This window comes from Hyaena hyaena, unplaced genomic scaffold (genome assembly GCF_003009895.1).
Source record: "Hyaena hyaena isolate Hyena2069 unplaced genomic scaffold, ASM300989v1 scaffold_28, whole genome shotgun sequence".
Lineage (NCBI taxonomy): Eukaryota > Metazoa > Chordata > Mammalia > Carnivora > Hyaenidae > Hyaena > Hyaena hyaena.
Genome location: NW_024080660.1, coordinates 5854380 through 5871511, shown reverse-complemented (window position 1 = coordinate 5871511; position 17132 = coordinate 5854380). Strand labels below are relative to the sequence as shown.

Sequence of the window (17132 nt, the reverse complement as noted above, 5' to 3'; positions counted from 1 at the left end):
TTCACTCTGGCTGTCACTTGGTGAACCACTGAAACAAGTAACCATCTGATAAAGACGTATGGTAGGTTCAGGTTCCACGAAACCATGCAGGACCAAAAAGTGTGTGGAGGTTGACCTGCATCCCTAACAGTGGAGACACGGCTGCAAGTGTTCCATGTGGGTAAGCCAGGGATGGCAGGGGAAAGTCATCCCAGAGTGCACAGGCACCGTATTTGTCACCTCCCTGTCCCCCATGGTTAGTTAGCACTCGTCTGAATGAGACAGAAGCTGGGAGAAATAATCTGGCCTTGCTGGCAGAAGACTTCAGCTGCTGACTGGACACACAGAGAGAGGAGCCAAGGCAGCTGAAGTCAAGGAAGGCACTTATGCCTTTTTTTTTTTTAAAGCTTATTTATTTATTTAGAGAGAGAGACAGAGATAGTGGGAATGGGGGAGGGCAGGGAGAGAGGGAAGAGAGAGAATCCCAAGCAGGCTCTGCACCGTCAGCACAGAGCCCAACTTGGGGTTCAAACTTATGAAACCATGAGATCATGACCTGAGCTGAAACTGAGAGTCGGATGCTTAACCAACTGCGCCACCCAGGTGCCCCAGGAATAAGTGGCTTTTTGATGACTTCTGGAGACCAGGAGGCCACGAAAAGAACAGCTGTGCATTATTCTTTCTTTCTTTCTTTCTTTCTTTCTTTCTTTCTTTCTTTCTTTCTTTCTTTCTCTCTCTCTCTCTCTCTTTCTTTTCTTTCCTTCCTTCCTTCCTTCCTTCCTTCCTTCCTTCCTTCCTTCCTTCCTTCCTTCCTTCCTTCCTTCCTTTCTTTCCAGTCTTGATCTCAAACTCCCTTCCTTGGTGGATAAGGGTCACTGTCCTTACTTAAAGTATGTTCCAATATAGGTAACTCTTTCTTTCTTTCTTTCTTTCTTTCTTTCTTTCTTTCTTTCTTTCTTTCTTTCTTTCTTTCTTTCTCTCTCTCTCTCTCTCTCTCTTTCTTTCTTTCTTTCCAGTCTTGAGGTCTTTATTTTTTTTTTACATTTATCATGCCATGAATTCATAGGGAATGGGCTCCAGCAGCTCAGGCTCCTTTCCATTGGTTCTCACGAAGTGTGCTTCTCTGGGTGGGGCAGGCTGGCGCTTCAGCTGAACCCAAGTACCCTTCTCCTTGGCTTCCTTCTTTTTCTGATCATTTTCTTTTACATGCTTCAGGAAGCTGTCTTGGCTCTTTGAGTGCTTAATATGCTCAATATGTACATTAATTCTCTTAGCAAGAATCTTTTCCTTAACTTGCTTGTTTACGATGATGCCAAGAGCATGCTGGGTAACAAGGTACACTCTCCCAGTTTTGCCGTGGTGACATTTGTGGGGCATCCCTTTTTGAACAGTGCCCATTCCCTTGATGCCCACAACATCACCTTTCTTGTAGATTCGCATGTATGTTGCCAAAGGAACAACTTCATGTTTCCTAAAAGGCCTAGAGAACATGTAGCAAGTGCCCCTCCTCTTTCCCTTTGTGTTGGTCATTTTGGCGAATTACTGGAAGATGGCAGTTCCGGAGGTAACTTATTTCTTTCACTCCTTTCTCTGCACCTTGCTCCCCCACCCCAAATAATTGAAAGTAAAGTCACTAATCTTGAATTTTCATTGATGGAGGAGAAGAGAAAGTGTAAGACTCTCTGCTAGATCACCCAAATGATAAGTGTATACGTTCCCAATACACAATCTGACAAGAGTCATTACCCCACCTCCAAATTTTACACTCAATATTATAAAAACTAAGAATTTCTTCAAAAAGTACGAAAGGAGGCAAACAATCTATTGGGTGGTTCGGTTTTGTTTGCCACCGTGAGCCTTCAATTCAGATTTTACGATCTCGTTAACTTATTTCTTAATAATTCCTAACTGGTTATTATCAGTCAGCATGAGTTTTGTTTATTGAAAAGTATTAATGTAACAGTTTTTTTTTTCTTTTCAGAACCCTCCCCTCCTGACAGACATTTTTGTCTCAGTAAAATGAAAGAGTCTCAGTTGGGATACTGTCGTCCTACCGCTTACTTTGGGCAGGTCACTTAACCCCTAGCATCTTAGCTTCCCCATCTGAAAAATGAGGATAATAATTTCTTTTTTCCAAATGTTGTTTGAAGATGAAATAGGATAACGAGCATGACTGTGATGATTAGCATTTGGTCCAGCCAAGCAGCCAGTGGTCAAGAGTACTCCTGGTACCTGAATCACCTGCTCAGATAACCTAAACACAATCCTCCCTCAACTTCTTTGCTTTGTGCTAATCTGTAAAACAGCTGAATCAAACAGGTTTCTGGCCTTAAAAAAAAAAAAAAGAAAAAGAAAAAAAAAAGTAAGAGGCACTAGAATGCTCTTCAAATTTAACTTAAAATAGCTCTTCTCTTTGATAACACAGCAGTATAAAACTCATGGACCTTGTTTATGCCTTGCATTTAACCTGTGTGAAGTGTCCACTGCTTGCAAAGGAGAGGGGAAGGTGGGAGGAGTGAACTATGTCTACCCTGCCCCCATGCACGGAGACACACAAATGTCACTGTGAGGTGGCTGCTTCCCCACCATCCAGGCACACTGACATTTCTCTCTTCTCTGTCAATTTTTAAAGTAGGAAATGGCTGTCAGACAGAATATGTAACAGTGAACCTGTAAACGGGAGCACATCTCCCACTTTGACAGGGCAGGGGCTAAGTAGGTACCTACTTAGCACACATTTTCCGAGTACCTGCAGGAGAATATCAAGATAAAAAAGGATCTTCAGGGCGCCTGGGTGGCTCAGTTGGTTACGCATCTGACTCTTGATATCAGTTCAGGTCCTTATCTCAGTCTTGAGATAGAGCCCTGTGTCGGGCTCTGTGCTGACAGCATGAAGCCTGCTTGGGATTCTCTCTCCTTCTCTCTGCCCTTTCCCTGCTCGCACACACCCTCTCTCTCAAAAATAAATAAATAAACATTAAAAAAAAGATTAAAAAATATCTTGGACCACATCAAATCTAGGATTCTAGAGCACTACCCCAATGGCCAAGGTCCCATCTCCTCTCCTATGACCTTACCAATTCTGTCCCCAAGAATTCAGGCAGTCTACCTCTGTTCAGTTTATCAGCCATAATCTTTAACTCCTTCTTTACTCCATCCCCTACACAAAAACCCCAGACTCCAACCGTCATACAAGGAAATACTTAAGAGAAGTGCCAGCCTTATAGGCTTTGGCAGTCCTTGGCTAAATAGAAAGCATTACTACCCACGAGCAGGGAATTGGTTAAATAAATGATGGCACATCCATTTGTACAATGGAATTCTGTGTAGCGATTAAAAATGGAGGCAGGGGCGCATGGGTGGCTCAGTTGGTTAAGCTGCTGACTCTTGGTTTTGTCTCAGGTCATGATTTCACAGTTTGTTAACTTTGAGCCCCACATCTGTGTGGACAGCGGGAGCCTGCAAGGGATTCTCTATCTCCCTCTCTCTCTGTACCTCCCCACTTGTGCTTTCTCTCTCAAAAATAAATAAACATAATTAATTAATTAATTAATTAAAAAGGAGGCAGATATCTTTGGATTAATATGAAAAGAACATCCAAAAAAAATTAAGTGAAAAAAACAAAAGTGAAGAACAGTATAAATGGTATACTTCTTTTAAAAAATGTTTACTTACTTATTTTGAGACAGAGAGGGAGAGAGAGAGAGGTGGAGGAGGGCAGAGAGAATCCCAAGCAGGATCCTCGCTGTCAGCACGGAGACAGATGTGGGACTCGATCCCGCGAACCATGAGATCCTGACCTGAGTCGATGTCGGAGGCTTGACCAACTGAGCCACCCAGGCTCCCTGATTTCATGATATTCCTAATGTAATTTTATTGTATTAAAGGATATGTCAGTGGTTGCCTATGCACAGGACATCTCTGGAAGGACACAGAAGAAATTGGTTTCAATCACTGGCAAAGGAGAGAGGAATCGAGGGTCAGAGATGGGTAGAAGCTTGACTTTTTCTGTATGCTCTTTTGAATTCTTTACATCTTAAATAATTTTTTTAAAATAACCACTAAAAAAAGCAATGGGATAAAAAGTTGACGTTGCTGGATTGTGTGTTATGAAAGATGAATGACATAAATCCAAGGAGATTAGGAAACATGGCCTCACTCAGGGCAAAAGAGAGGATAAAGTTGCCAGGCTCTTTCTGAGCCTTTCCTTCACCTCAGTTTCGTCAGCAGAGAGTGGAGAAGAAAGAAAGTGGCTTGAGGCCAGGTGACTGGAATTCTAGTTTTAGCCCTTGTGGAGTCCCTTGGAACAGCTACCCAATTTCTCGGCATTTGGGTTCTTTCTTTCTTTTTAATCTTTCAAATGGGAAGGTTTGGTTAGACGGTTTCTAAAAATCACTTCAAGCTTTCCAATTCCGTGCTTATTTTCTTAGGACTTCTGCAAACAGCTAACCTTTATAGGACATGCTTCAAACTTCAATTGACGTCATCTGGGCAGATCGATCTGAGGACAGCGGAGAACAACCCAATAGCAGCCTCCTGACTTTCCAAAAGAAGGAAGCTTCTGGAATGCATTCCTCTGATGTTTTCAAAGGGTCCAGAGAAAACCAGGGGCAACGTTTGTGGGGGCAAGAGACCAGGAAACGCCTGTCTGCAGTTGTGTGGGCTTTGTACGATTTGGCAACTGCAGGCAGCCAGGCTGATACGCAACTCCTCTTTTTTTAAATGTCCATTTCACCGCCCCCCCAAAAGCCTTGCTATCCTGAAATGAATTATTTGATGCATTCCATGCCCCAGTCACAAAAATGCTGAACTTTCTTGTAAATGCATTACTACCCAAAAAGTGTTGCTGTTAGCCAAGAAAATTGGCACACAATTTTGGTAAGTAGCGCCCTGGCCACAAAAGACAGGAAGTGGGCTAGGGGACATCAAGGGCATTCAGACAGAGGTGAATGGGTGGGCAGGATTTGAGAGGCCACCGGTCTGACTATGGTTGTCCCTGCTCTTACTAATGGTCACCTTTGAATACATATGTCACAGTTTCATTGAAAGCCAAAAACTAATTCTGACAGGCTCAAATACAGATTTTTTATGTCCAAAATTCCTTACTTAAAAAAAAGAAAAGAAAAAGAAATCTTCTGCAATGTAATGAGATTGGTCATTAAGTAGCGTTATATCTAAGCAGTCCAGACAGACCAGCTAAACAATCCTATTATTAAAAGCCTCTAGAGTGTTTAACACCCTCCCGAGATAAGAAAGCTCAGGGCAGTGACACAGCCCTCATGGTAGACAAGACGTTCTCGTCCTGTCCAGCCCAGGCTGCGTATGGCTTTTTGCTTTGCACAGACTGCTCTCTCCTCGAGGAAGGCCATTCTCCTCTTAGCTCCCTGCCTGGTTCACTCGTCCCTCGAGATCAAGCACAGAAGTCACTTTGTGTGCAAGGTTTCCCCAGCTCCATCCATCCCTGTTGCCACTCATGCATGTGCGCAGGTATGTGTTGCAAATTTTTTATATCTATTTTTTGATTGCAGAAATCAATCTATTGTAACTGTTTGGAAACATATGAAACGAAAACGAAAGTTCTTCCTTCAGACGGCCAATCCTATCATTCGCCTCTTCGTTTTCCTACCCTTGGCCTTCCCGCATCTCAGTTAGCATGGCACATTGGTTAGTCTGGCACATTGAAGATCCTAGATTAACTATTAAAGAGTAATTCAATAATGATTAATGAAGAAGATAATAATACTTGTGGGGATATTCAGCCATTTATAGAGCACTAACTACAAACCAGGCTGCGTGCTAAATATTTTTAGCGAATAAATAGCAAATTCATTTTTAGCACAAAAATGAATGAATGGGCCAAGGTATTGCTCCAATTGTCCCATTATTTTCCTGTGTAGATTTTAGTATTTCACTCATAAATATACTTAAAGAATGTTACGATGAAATGAATTAGAAAAATATTAATCACTTGCTAAATGAAAGCAGATTGTAAAAAAAAAATATGTACAGCAGTATCCCCTTTTTTTGTAATAAATTATAAATATACTCTCATATATATGTTTGTGTGTCCAGAGAAAAAAAACAGGAAGAGAATATATCCTAATACTGTCATCTCAGGGTAGTACGATTATGGATGATTTTTATGTGCTCTTTTTTGTTTCTCTATTTATATCTTAAGCATGCTTTGCTTCGTATAACAAGAAAAAAGTTATTTTAAAAGAACAATACTGTTCAATCACTCCTTTTCAACACTCTTCTCTAGGATTTAAAAAAAAAATCAAAAGAATTCTTAGTTCACTAAGTAAAAAACCAGATTTCTTTTTTTAGAAAAGATAGCAAATCACTAGTGTTCTTAATGGAGAAAGGGCAGTGTTCAAAGAGGAATTAAACAAATTGTTCCAGTTGGAGGAAAAATTCAATTTACTGCATGCAGACTGTGTTTCTTGACTGAAAAACAAGTTAATTCCTCTCATTCAGAATCAGTATGCATATTCACTGGCTATATTTCATCTCACATCTGCAAATTTAATTTCTCCTTTCTTGGTTGTCAGAAGATTAGAAAATAAATTTTAGCCCAGGCAATGAATCCTACTTGGCAAGCTCAAAATAACTTAATTATTAAAAAGCAGCACCAACGACCAGCCAGCAGCCTTCCAGAGGGCTGTTCATACTACTTAAAGAAAATAGGGTCTATTTGTCTTAAAGAAGCCTCGGAGATGCACAAATAACAAAATACAATGTTTTGAAAGTCCCTGTAGCCTGACAGTGGTACACATGACCCATCTTTCAGAATTTCAGCCGTAATTATGAAAGATAATTTCTCATCAACAAAAATGAGGAAATTAGGTCATCGCGGCACCTAGAAGAGATTATAGGCTTTAGAAATCAGATATATGCTAGCCAGAATATTTGGATGTAGCTCCCAAGAACCAAGAAGTGAAGTCCTCCCTTTTTGACACCCTATGGCTGAGAAGGAAACTTTCCAACAGAAGCCTACCAGCTGCTTAAAAAATTCTTAAAAAAAATAATTTCCTGGAAGTGTACTTGGGAGCACTCTTCTCTTGGGGGTAGGGTGTCCCTGTTAGACACATTCAACTTGTAGATATCTGTGTCGTTAAGTGTAGGAATGGTCTCTGAATATGCCCAGATCCAAATAAAGATATTCAAAGACTATCCCTTCAATGCCTGACAAGGATTCTGGGTTCTGAGTACCCCCCGTGTGCTGCGGGGGATCCCCAAGAGCCATCGAGCCCCCTCACCGTGAAATAGAACTGCTCTGTCTCTTGCTGGTTGGCTCTCCTTTTAGCGATGCTGGGCTTGCTCATGAAGGTTTCTGACACCGTGGACTTGACAGATTCCATAGAGTTGCTGTACTGGAAGCAGTCAGATACATCAAAATCCTCGACAGTCACAATGTCCTGGATGGTCTGTAGAGTGGCCTCCATTGTCTTCTTTACCTGTCACGACAAGGGCCAGCATAGCGCGTGAGGGGCAGGCTGCGGAAGAGCCGGTGATGGGGGAGCCTGGAGCTGCGGGAGAGGAGGCTGGAGGGAATGAGGGCTGCCGCCGGGAGGTGCTGCCCCACTTCCCATCAGATGGTGCTGAGTGAATCGCATGGATACTATACAGTGCGACTCTCTCGGGTAAGGACCGAAAAACCACCCCTGCCTCAAGCTATGTATTTGACCCAGCTCTTTCGGTTAATGTTTACTTTTAAATTTAATATTAGCTCTTGGCTATAATGGAAGTGTTAGTGGAGAGAATAAAACAAATCCAAACCAACCCCATGATGTAAAGAGCTAGTTAAGACATAAGATGGGCCTGGTCCTGCAATGCCCCAGGTTCCGTTTCAACAAATCAGCGCATTTGTTTCCCCACTCACCAACTAAGTGACCCATCCCCAGTCCTTCCTGATCTTCCTGACTGACTGAGATGTCAGGTAAGAAGTCACCAGAACACAAAAGAGAGAAGCTGGATAATGAATCATGCTGCCCTTTTGAACTAGCTGTGGAAAGCAAGTGCTCTGGGCATGGAAGAAAGTCCCCGTTTTTTTCAAAGACGATGGAGATGTTTTAAGTGTCAAAGTCAAAGGCCCCCGTTTGTTTGGAAATGCTGGAAAAAGGCAGGCATGAGGGGGTGGCTTCAGAGACACAATATTGTTCACACAGCTGCCAAGTGCCATTTTGATTAAATGTGTACGGGGCGGGGGGAGGGGGAAAGCATTTTGCAAAAGCTCAAAATAGAGCTCAACCTTTGGCAATTTAAGAGCAACTTCCTGGAGTTCAAGGGCAGGATGTAGCAGAAGGGGAAAATCCAAGGCTACATTTGGCTAGGAAATGTTTGCGGCAGCCCGGACATTCTCTGCATGCTCCTTCCACCTGCTCCCAGATGGGCAGCAAGAACGAGGGTCAACAGGGAAACTCAGAGGGTGGCTGCAAGTCTCCTAAGCAGGAAACTCACCTCTTCATTCTCAATCTTCAGGGTGGACAGACGAGACTGCAGTTGCTGGCATCTCTGTACCAGCTCGCTCTGGACGGGCTGCTGGGCACAGAGCTGGGAAGCCTGCCAAAAGAAAGCAATACCAGGTCAGGAAGAGGACACAGTTCTTTTGGCGGTTCCAGAGTCCACTGTTAATAAAAGTACTCATGTTTAAGCCGTAAGCCTCACGGTTTTTGTGTTCAAACAAAGCCCAAAGGCAGAGTGTGTGGACCTCATCCAGGACCAAAGGGCACGGGAGGGAACCTGTTTGGAAAAATCAGGTCTCTCCCTTTGGGGCTCATCCCCAGGCTGGCGTTTGGCAGGGTCTGCAGCTTCACAGAAGCCAGCGTTAGGCCAGAGGGAAGCACTTTGGGCAGCCCACGCTCCAGATACACAATGCTCTGGCGGGCGGATTTCCTGCTGCAAGTCCGAGCGGCCACCTCTCCGGCCCCTCCTTCATTCCCCTTCGTGCACCAGAGTGAAAGCAGGAGCGAAGTGGGTCAGGAGGCTAGCTTGCCGCTGCTGGCAGCCGGCATGTGTTTATAAATCTGGGCCATGCAGGAGAGGTCTGAGTCAACGAGAGAGCGTGGCAAGCCAGGAACAAGTCCCCAGGCTATGTTAGGGAGCCCCAGAGGGCACAGAATCTGGTGGAACTCCTTCCTTTTGCCCCGGATTTGCCCCAGATCTGTGTGAGAAAGGAGTCTGCCCTTCCCCTAAGAACGACGGTGAGTAAGCTTTTCCCTGCGTGAAAAGATGGTTGAGCCACCGTCTCCTGATGGGGGCATGGTTATGGCATGGGCATGAGGTCACCCGCAGTCCCCAGGATGACAGATGAGAAACAGAAGGCTGGCAGATTATGAGACAGGACCCACGTGGAGGCAGCTCCTGTCACCTTGCCACCTTGTGTCCCTTAGCCTCTTGTCTGCATAGAGAGACATCTGGGTAGAACTGGCCTCCTTCTTCCTCAGCAATGAGTGGGCACATTCAGATGCCCACAGACCATTCTCTTGCCTAGAAGACAAAACCTCTCTTCAAATGGAGGGGGCTGGGACCTGACCTTTTCCTCCATTGGCTTTTAAGCTCCCTACTGACTTGACCTCCTCTCCCAGCTGAGGAGCTGGCCTGAGCCGGCTCTCAGATCTGAAGAGAGCTGACTTCACTCTGGCTCTTGGATAAGCAGACACAATGGAGAAAGCTCAGTGGCCAGGATGGGTTAGAGCCAAGAGTGAAACTCTCTGGCTGCCTGATGTCACTGGTCAGGCATCCAGAGCCCCACAAGCCTCTGGGGGCACCAAGAGTAGAGCCAAGCACCTCCTCCCAGTAAATCTGAGAGTGCTTGGCATCCACTCATGCGCTGAGCGCCCCAGAACACCAGTCAGTGTGGGGCCTTGGCCAGTTTCAGGGCTTCCGGTCAAAATGCCACCCGAACCTTGGCCTTAGTTCAAGGACTTCCAGGCAGCTCCCTCTTATTGCTTCCACAGTCTACAGACAGCCCACACTGGTGGGGAGAGACTGGCTGCAGGGACCAAGAAAAACTCGCCTTCTCATCTCTTTTTATTTTCTACTCCTATGAAGGCTAGGCTGGAATGCAGAACCTTTGCAAGATCAAGGGCTGACCCTGGCCCCTGCCTGGCTCAGCCACTGATCAGCTGTTTCACACAAGGAGAGGGCCTAGACAGAAGAACGGACTGTTGATTTTTAAAGTAACCCAGAACTATCAGGAAGGACTCATGCAGGGAAAAAACCACCTCCACGCCTGTGCCTTTAAGAAGCAGCAGGGCTGCTGACGCATGCTTTGGCAGAGGTCCCCTACCGGGGTGCAAGGTAATGCACTCCAGCTGTGCTCCAGAGCATGAAACTACAGCACTGACAGGGCTACGAAGGGGCCCGAGCACCCAGCATTTGGAGTCTCCCTTTATGGAGACAAGCTGTTTGGCTCAGAAGGGAACTCAGTCAACACCAGGAAATGTATCACTCCACTCAGCCGGTCCCCAAGTTCACTGATTCTTGGGACGGAATCTCAGTGGCAGCTGGAGAAGGGGACTGGAAGACGAGTTGGACCAGCAGCCAGGGCAGGTGAGGAATGGGGCTTCCTGGGGCTTGGTGACACCCCTTCCCCCCACTCTGACTGCACACGCTGCTATCTCACTTTCCCATCTGTTCTGATGCCGACATTTCCTAAGTCACAGAAATGGAAACAAACTGTACATGGTTTGGTTTCCCCCGAGGAGAGGAAAGAAATCATCTACACATTTTTGTCTTCAGGATAGAAATGTCCCCATCTCCACTGTGGCCTACTGATGACAGGGAATCTTCTGGTTACACTGCAGCAGTTGTCATTCTGGGTCTTCTAAAAAGCATCTGGATATTAATCCTGATGGAAACACCATATTCCCTTCTCGAGAGGACACTGTTGTTTTTCAGTCACTTAGGATCCATTCCTTCTTCTTCTGGTAACTTTGGTCTGACTCTCCTCTGGGGAAACCTCCCACCCCACAACTCAGGTCAAGTACTTTGGATGGGGCGCTCCCCAACTCAGGCATGGAGCATGTGATATAGGTATAAGCCAGTCAGTCAACTGTAGATGCCCAGTCACAATAATTGGTTCAGAGATGAACACATCAGCCAATTGGAATGACTGGGAATTTTGTGGGGGCTTCTAGAAGGGAAGCAGATACTCCTTCCACTGGATTTGGACCTAACAGATCAGGCTGGAAATACAGATACCTTGCCCTCATGGGAGAAGAGTCTACCCGAGAATACAGCCAGTAAAAATGTGAAGCAGACAGAGAGAGAGAAAACAAAACAAAACAAAACAAAACAAAACAAAACAAAACAAAACCCCTGAGTCTTGATAAATTCCCAATCCTAAATCCAAACACACTTGAAGATCCATCTATTTCTATTATGTAAGCCTCTACAGCCTCCTTCTGCGTTAGCCCAGAGGTTAAGGGGTAGTTCCTACCCACAAGAATGAGGTTCACTCTCATTTGCATGCGCAACCACCCCAAGTGGAACCAAAAGATTCCAAGGGATGAAAACCAAAGAGCTTCTCATTCCTCTCACTTTATTTAGGCCCTTCTTGTTCTAGTCTTGGAGGTGAAAAGTTCAAAGCAGGGCCCTCATGTTTCTGTTCTTCTGCCTGGACAGATAGCATCATGCCTCTGGGATGACATCTCAGCTTCTGTCTTGTCTGTGGGTACTCCTTCTATTTTGTTCAATACCCAAGCAAAACTACACCTTCGGATCTCTGCCAAGTGATGAAAGATCACATCATGATTGCCCTGCTTAGCCCTTTCTCCCCATCAAAAGCCTTTAGTATCTGGCGCCGTCTCAGCTCTTCTCCCAGACTTGCCATTTGGAAGCCCCCTCCAACTATTTCCCTCTCACCATACTGAACTGTTAGTTTTTAGAACACGCCTGCGATTTTTCACCTCCACTGATCCTGCTGGAGCCTCTGGGTGCCCCTCCCGATGCATATTTTGAACTTTCTCTCAACTCACCAGAATGGAAGCTCCCCAAAGGCCCTAATCCCCAGAGTCTACGGTCAGCCCAGCAGGCGCTCAATAGCTATTTGCCAAATGAGTAGAATGTTTCTCACCCACCGGACGGGAAGCCAGCCCCAGGCCTTGCTCTCCCCAGAATAATGTGGCCTCAGTGTAGTGAATCTAGACACAAGGGAGGGTGATGATGGGAACGAAAGTCTCACCATGTCCCCCATGTGGGGCTGGAACTCAAACTTCATAGGTGGGCAGAAGACATTGTTGTACATTTCCATGAGGCGCTGCTTGTCACTGGTGGCATCCAGGTTTTCTACAGCATTCTCGATGGCATCCAGGCCCTCGTGCTTGGACTGTTCCAGATTCAGCTCAGCAGAGAGGAAGGTGCGTAGCGCCCGGTTCAGGCTAGCGTGGTAGCCTAAATCACAACACTGCTGTGGGACGGAGAAGGCACATGAGCAAACCGTGGACAGTCCCAGGGCTTGGAAGAAGGGGAGGGTGGCCCCCATGGCAAATATGACCTCAGTGAGGCTAGCATTCTGGCTTCCAAGATCTGAGTGAATTTCTGGTTTCAGTTCCCAGTCCAATGGCTAATACGCCTTGGAGGACTGCAGGGTGGTCAGAAAGAAGAGGACTCCATAGGATCGAGTGAGATTATTTACTATGTGCTGCACATGGCTGGCTACTCAGGAAACACGAGAAGGGCTGAGAGTTAAAGGGAATCCTCTTCCATTTTAGGGTTTCTCTGGGGATACCATTATAACAAAATTCAACAAAAAAAATATTGCCTGCCACTCCCTGAGGGTCACTGTGGTCAAGTCACTGCACATGAACCAAGCCAGGCCATTTCGGCATTCAGCGTTTACAAATCACAAATGTTGTAAGAGCAGGTCATTTACACAAACTCTGAGCTCTCGGGGGAGAAGAAGAGAATGGGAGGCAGACTCTGTTGGTTATCACCCCTGCCAATGCCCAACATTCTAGCACAGGCCTTAGCTGCAGCCTCGGATTTCTGCACTAAAGCTCCTGCCCAACAGAGATAATATTTACAAGACAAAAAATCCACCCCCCCCAATTTATTCATTTATTTTGAAAGAGAGAGAGAGAGAGAGCACAAGTCGGGGAGGAGCAGAGAGAGATGGAAAGAGAGAATCTCAAGCAGGCTCCACGCTGTCAGCATGGAGCCAGATATGGGGTTCAAACCCATGAACCATGAGATCATGACTTGGGCAGAGATCAAGACTTGGATGCTTAACCGACTGAGCCACCCAAGTGCCCCAAGACCAATAATTTCTAAGCGTAAGTCTTACTGGGAAAATTTAGATAATGTAAAGGACTCTGATTTTCTAGAGCAAATGGGTACGGGGGGGGGGGGGGGCGGGGAATGGTATGGGAGGGACAATAGTTTAAAAAAAAAAAAAGCACTGGACAGGAAGTCAAATAACCTTGGCAAAGCCACTTCCCAGCCCTGAACCTGTGTCCTCAGCTGTAAAAGGAACAGATTTGGCCAGGCCAGCGGTTTTCAAGCCGCTCACCAGAACTGTAAGGTTCTATGCCACTGCTCAGGCTGCCCCTGAGAAGGGGGAACTAGGGCAGCAACTAGTAACCCTTGGAGCCTCCTATCTCCGGTGCAACCAAACCAGCTTTGCTCTTTTATCCACCTAATATACTGGGACGAGGTCTGGTTTGGAGAAAGAATTCTGCTAGCGAAAAAGTCCGAAAATACCTGGACTAATGATAATCCCCAAGGCCCAATGGCATCCTGTGACTCTATGTCAATATTCCCTGTCTCTTCCAAAGGATCCAGAGATCTAAATTCCTTGGCCATCCACGATTCCCTCTATTGCCTAAGCAGCTCTGAGATCCAGAAGCTGGAAGAAACATCAGAGAAGAATCCAGGTATAGAGTAAGACCATCGCCTGACTGCTGTTTCATGCCACGGGCAGGCATCAGATGAACTTCACCCAGCGTTTCCCCTCATCACGTTCACACTAGGGGCAGCCACAACTGGGGAAGAAAACGCATGTGATGGGCCCCCTCCTCCTAGCATGTGACAAGGAGCTCAGTGACAGGGTGCCTGTCGGGCTAGGCTCTGGGTCACTGCCAACAGGCTCCAGCACCTGCAGTGGGAGAACAGCGGTGAGAGCTCAACTAGGGGCAGAGAATGGAAAGACATTAAACTCAGCTGGGAGGGAAAAGCAAATGGAAGCAGGACAAAAGCAGCTGATTGGCAGACTTCATGTGCAGGGGCCCTTCCTCCTCTGAAAGAGGCTGCTGGTCTAGCCAGGTTGCCCTTGAACTTGTAAACTGTCCTGACTAGCTCTGTGCAGACGCCAAAGATGAACTGGGTGCCTATAAGTCTATGAACAGAAGTAACACTGCGCCCAGGGCTGAGCCAGTGGTGAGCTTAGTAGACAGAAGAGAATTAGGGGGAGATAGGGTGCCCTTCATAGCCTTTATATATTTTTGGTCACCCTACTTTCCTCTCTGTTTTCTCCACCTTTGTCTTGATTCATACCCTTATCTTACACCAGTGCTGTCTGTTCCACTGTCTTCAAATGTGGCTTCTGTTATGCCACTCCCCTGCTGAAGAATAAAAGCTACAAAAGCTTTTATTTTTTTTCTAAAGTGAAGTCCACCTTCCTTCATTTTGAAATTTAAAAATGCCTCTATTTTACTAAGTATGCTTACTGTACATCAGAGGTGTCCTAAGTGCTTTAGGTACATTCTACATCTTAATCCTCCTAATAACTCCAGGGAGGTTGGTATTATCTGAATTTCCCAGGCTAGAAAGGTGACGCTTTGTGAAGTTAAGCAAGGTCATTGGCCAGAACAAATGGTAATGTGTCTTCAATCTGAGCATCAGCATCATCTGCCTTTATTTTCTTGCTATTCTTTCTTCTGCTCTAACCAATGACATATTCCCACTTAGGGCAGAGGACTGGAAAACCGTAGGCCTCAAATCAGCTACATGATGGTCAGCAAGCAATATGGCCTCTCTCAGCCTCCAATGCGGACAACACCAGCCCTGTATGTTGTTGTGAGGATGATAATAGGCACTGCAGTTACATACATCTGGCACCATGCAGCCACTTAAACATCAGTCACCAAGATTCCCAAATCCACTGCCCTCTGCCCTTTCCCCAGCATTTTCTCTTCTTGATGTAGTTCCCACTCTTCTCACTTGTTGGAAATGGACCCAGTCTTCAAGATCCAAATGAAATTCCCAGCCTCTGGGAAGTCAGCCAGTCCCACAACCCTGGCATATATTGACCTTGACCCCCACTCAGAGCCATACTCATCTGCTGCCCTTGCGTGACACAGAACATACTCCCTCACTCTGTGACTTGCCATTTCATATCACCCCAACAAGAAGGCAAGCCTCAAAGAGGGCCTGACCAGTGTCATCCCTTCTTTGTATCCTTTACCATGAAGTCTTGCTCACAGGAGGCATTTAATAAACAGCAGGTGACTGATTGATGCAGGAGTACAGATTCTAGCCTCTCAGGAAATAATCCATTTAGGCTGATCTAAGTCAAGTGGGTAGATGTGGCCACTGAAACCCATTGTTTTGTTCACTCTGCATAAGGCTGCCTGCTGCCTCATTTCTGTGACTGTTCTATAGCTTCTCTGTGCCAGGGAGTGGGGGTCTGACTCACAGTATGCCCTCTGGCTCCTCTATGCCTCCAGCCAACAGGGGGATTCGGAGCAGGTTCTCCGGAGCCTTGGCTATCCACAAATCTCCGCAAGGGTGACAGCCAGAAACTGAGGCTTTAGCAAAGAAGCCATTTCTGGCAAGGTTAGGCAAACGAGATTTGAATATTGTGTCTCTATTCCCAGGAGAATCATACAGTGAGTAGAGGCAGCACATTATTTTCCACACAGTGGGGACAAAGTATGCTTTCGGTGGCTTCTGATGAGTTTTGTGGCCATGCCGAGCTCCCCTGGCCATTGCTGGGTTATATAAATGTTTGATGAAAACCCTCTCAGGGGAAATCAAATTTTTATAAGAATTTAATGATAGCCTATCCAGATGTGTGAGGACTTGAGTTGACAGCTCATTAACCCTTTACTAGTTCATGTCCTCACCCAGAGACCCTAGAGGAGGCCTAGAAAAGAAACGTGTGTTGCATACCATCTGCTTCAAGGTCACACAGAAGAAAAAAATAAATGTCCTTTATAAAATTTCCCACTAAGAAAGCTGAGTTCTTTTGTGTCCAACTTGGGTGCACGTGGTGTCACAGATTCTCTCCCCGTGTACTTTGCGCCCACAACCCCCCAGCTAGGCATGGGGACAATGCCCTGTTCTTCATTCATCCCGTCTGCTCCTGGGTGGGAAAGCCACAGGGGAACGGGGGAGGAAAGCCACATTCCAGTGAGCCTACAGTTCTTAGACTCTATCAAGTCAGCTCAGAATGTCTTTTTGGCCTGAAGTCGAGGTTTTCCTGGTGTTTCAGATGCCTTACATGAAGTTCTACAGTCTAAGTTAACATCTTGTTATACTATAAAACAAAGTCAAAGGCTAGTCTTTGTGTCAATGCACTGGCATCGACAACAAAAAACTTCATCTCACTTGTCCTCAGTGCTTTCAGCACACCTTGCACTTGCACACCCCTAGGAAGGAGGCAGCATGGTGCACATAACAAACTGCAAGAGACTGGCACTAGAGTCATCCCGTGTCTTAATGTAAGCTCTAGATACTGGGGCTCCCTGCTCACTCCCGCCCTAACTGTTGGGTTACTGCCAAATCATCCTTTGGGACATTTTAATTGCGTGGATCATCTAGAAGACTACTGAGGGGTACCTGGGTGGCTCAGTCAGTTGAGTCCCACTCTTGATTTCAGCTTAGGTCACGATCCCAGGGTTGTGGGATCGAGCCCAGCATTAGGCTCTGTGCTGAGTGTATAGCCTTCTTAAGATTGTCTCCCTCTCCTTCTCTCTCTCTCTGGCCCTTGCCCCACCTCACACATGAAAGAAAGAAAGAAAGAAAGAGAGCGAGAGAGAGAGAAAGAAAGAAAGAAAGAAAGAAAGAAAGAAAGAGAAAGAAAGAAGAAAGAAAGAAAGAAAGAAAGAAAGAAAGAAAGAAAGAAAGAAAGGGGGCGCCTGGGTGGCTTAGTCGGTTAAGCGTCCGACTTTCGCTTAGGTCATGATCTCGCGGTTCGTGGGTTCGAGCCC

General features: G+C 45.9%; 2 protein-coding genes across 11 annotated transcripts in view; both read right to left on the bottom strand.

The window, feature by feature from the left end:
* Positions 1-17132, bottom strand: part of SRGAP2 (SLIT-ROBO Rho GTPase activating protein 2) — a 237768-nt gene that overhangs the window by 50093 nt on the left and 170543 nt on the right. For 8 of the 10 annotated variants that reach the window (XM_039227569.1, XM_039227564.1, XM_039227565.1 and 5 more), the window contains 3 exons: positions 12167-12391; positions 8440-8541; positions 7239-7436 (listed from right to left, as the gene is read on the bottom strand). In XM_039227569.1, the coding sequence (XP_039083500.1) occupies positions 7239-7436; positions 8440-8541; positions 12167-12391 (525 nt within the window). The remainder of the gene's footprint in view (positions 1-7238; positions 7437-8439; positions 8542-12166; positions 12392-17132) is intronic. The other 2 variants (XM_039227560.1, XM_039227563.1) reach the window with 1 other exon arrangement.
* On the bottom strand, positions 981-2352 carry LOC120228909 (60S ribosomal protein L21-like). Its single transcript, XM_039227570.1, has one exon. The coding sequence runs from the start codon at positions 1507-1509 to the stop codon at positions 1027-1029; it is 483 nt and encodes a 160-aa protein (XP_039083501.1). The 5' UTR covers positions 1510-2352; the 3' UTR covers positions 981-1026.

Coding starts and splice junctions, on each gene's coding strand:
- LOC120228909 (XM_039227570.1), bottom strand. CDS start 1,509: ATGACCAACACAAAGGGAAAGAGGAGGGGCACTTGCTACATGTTCTCT.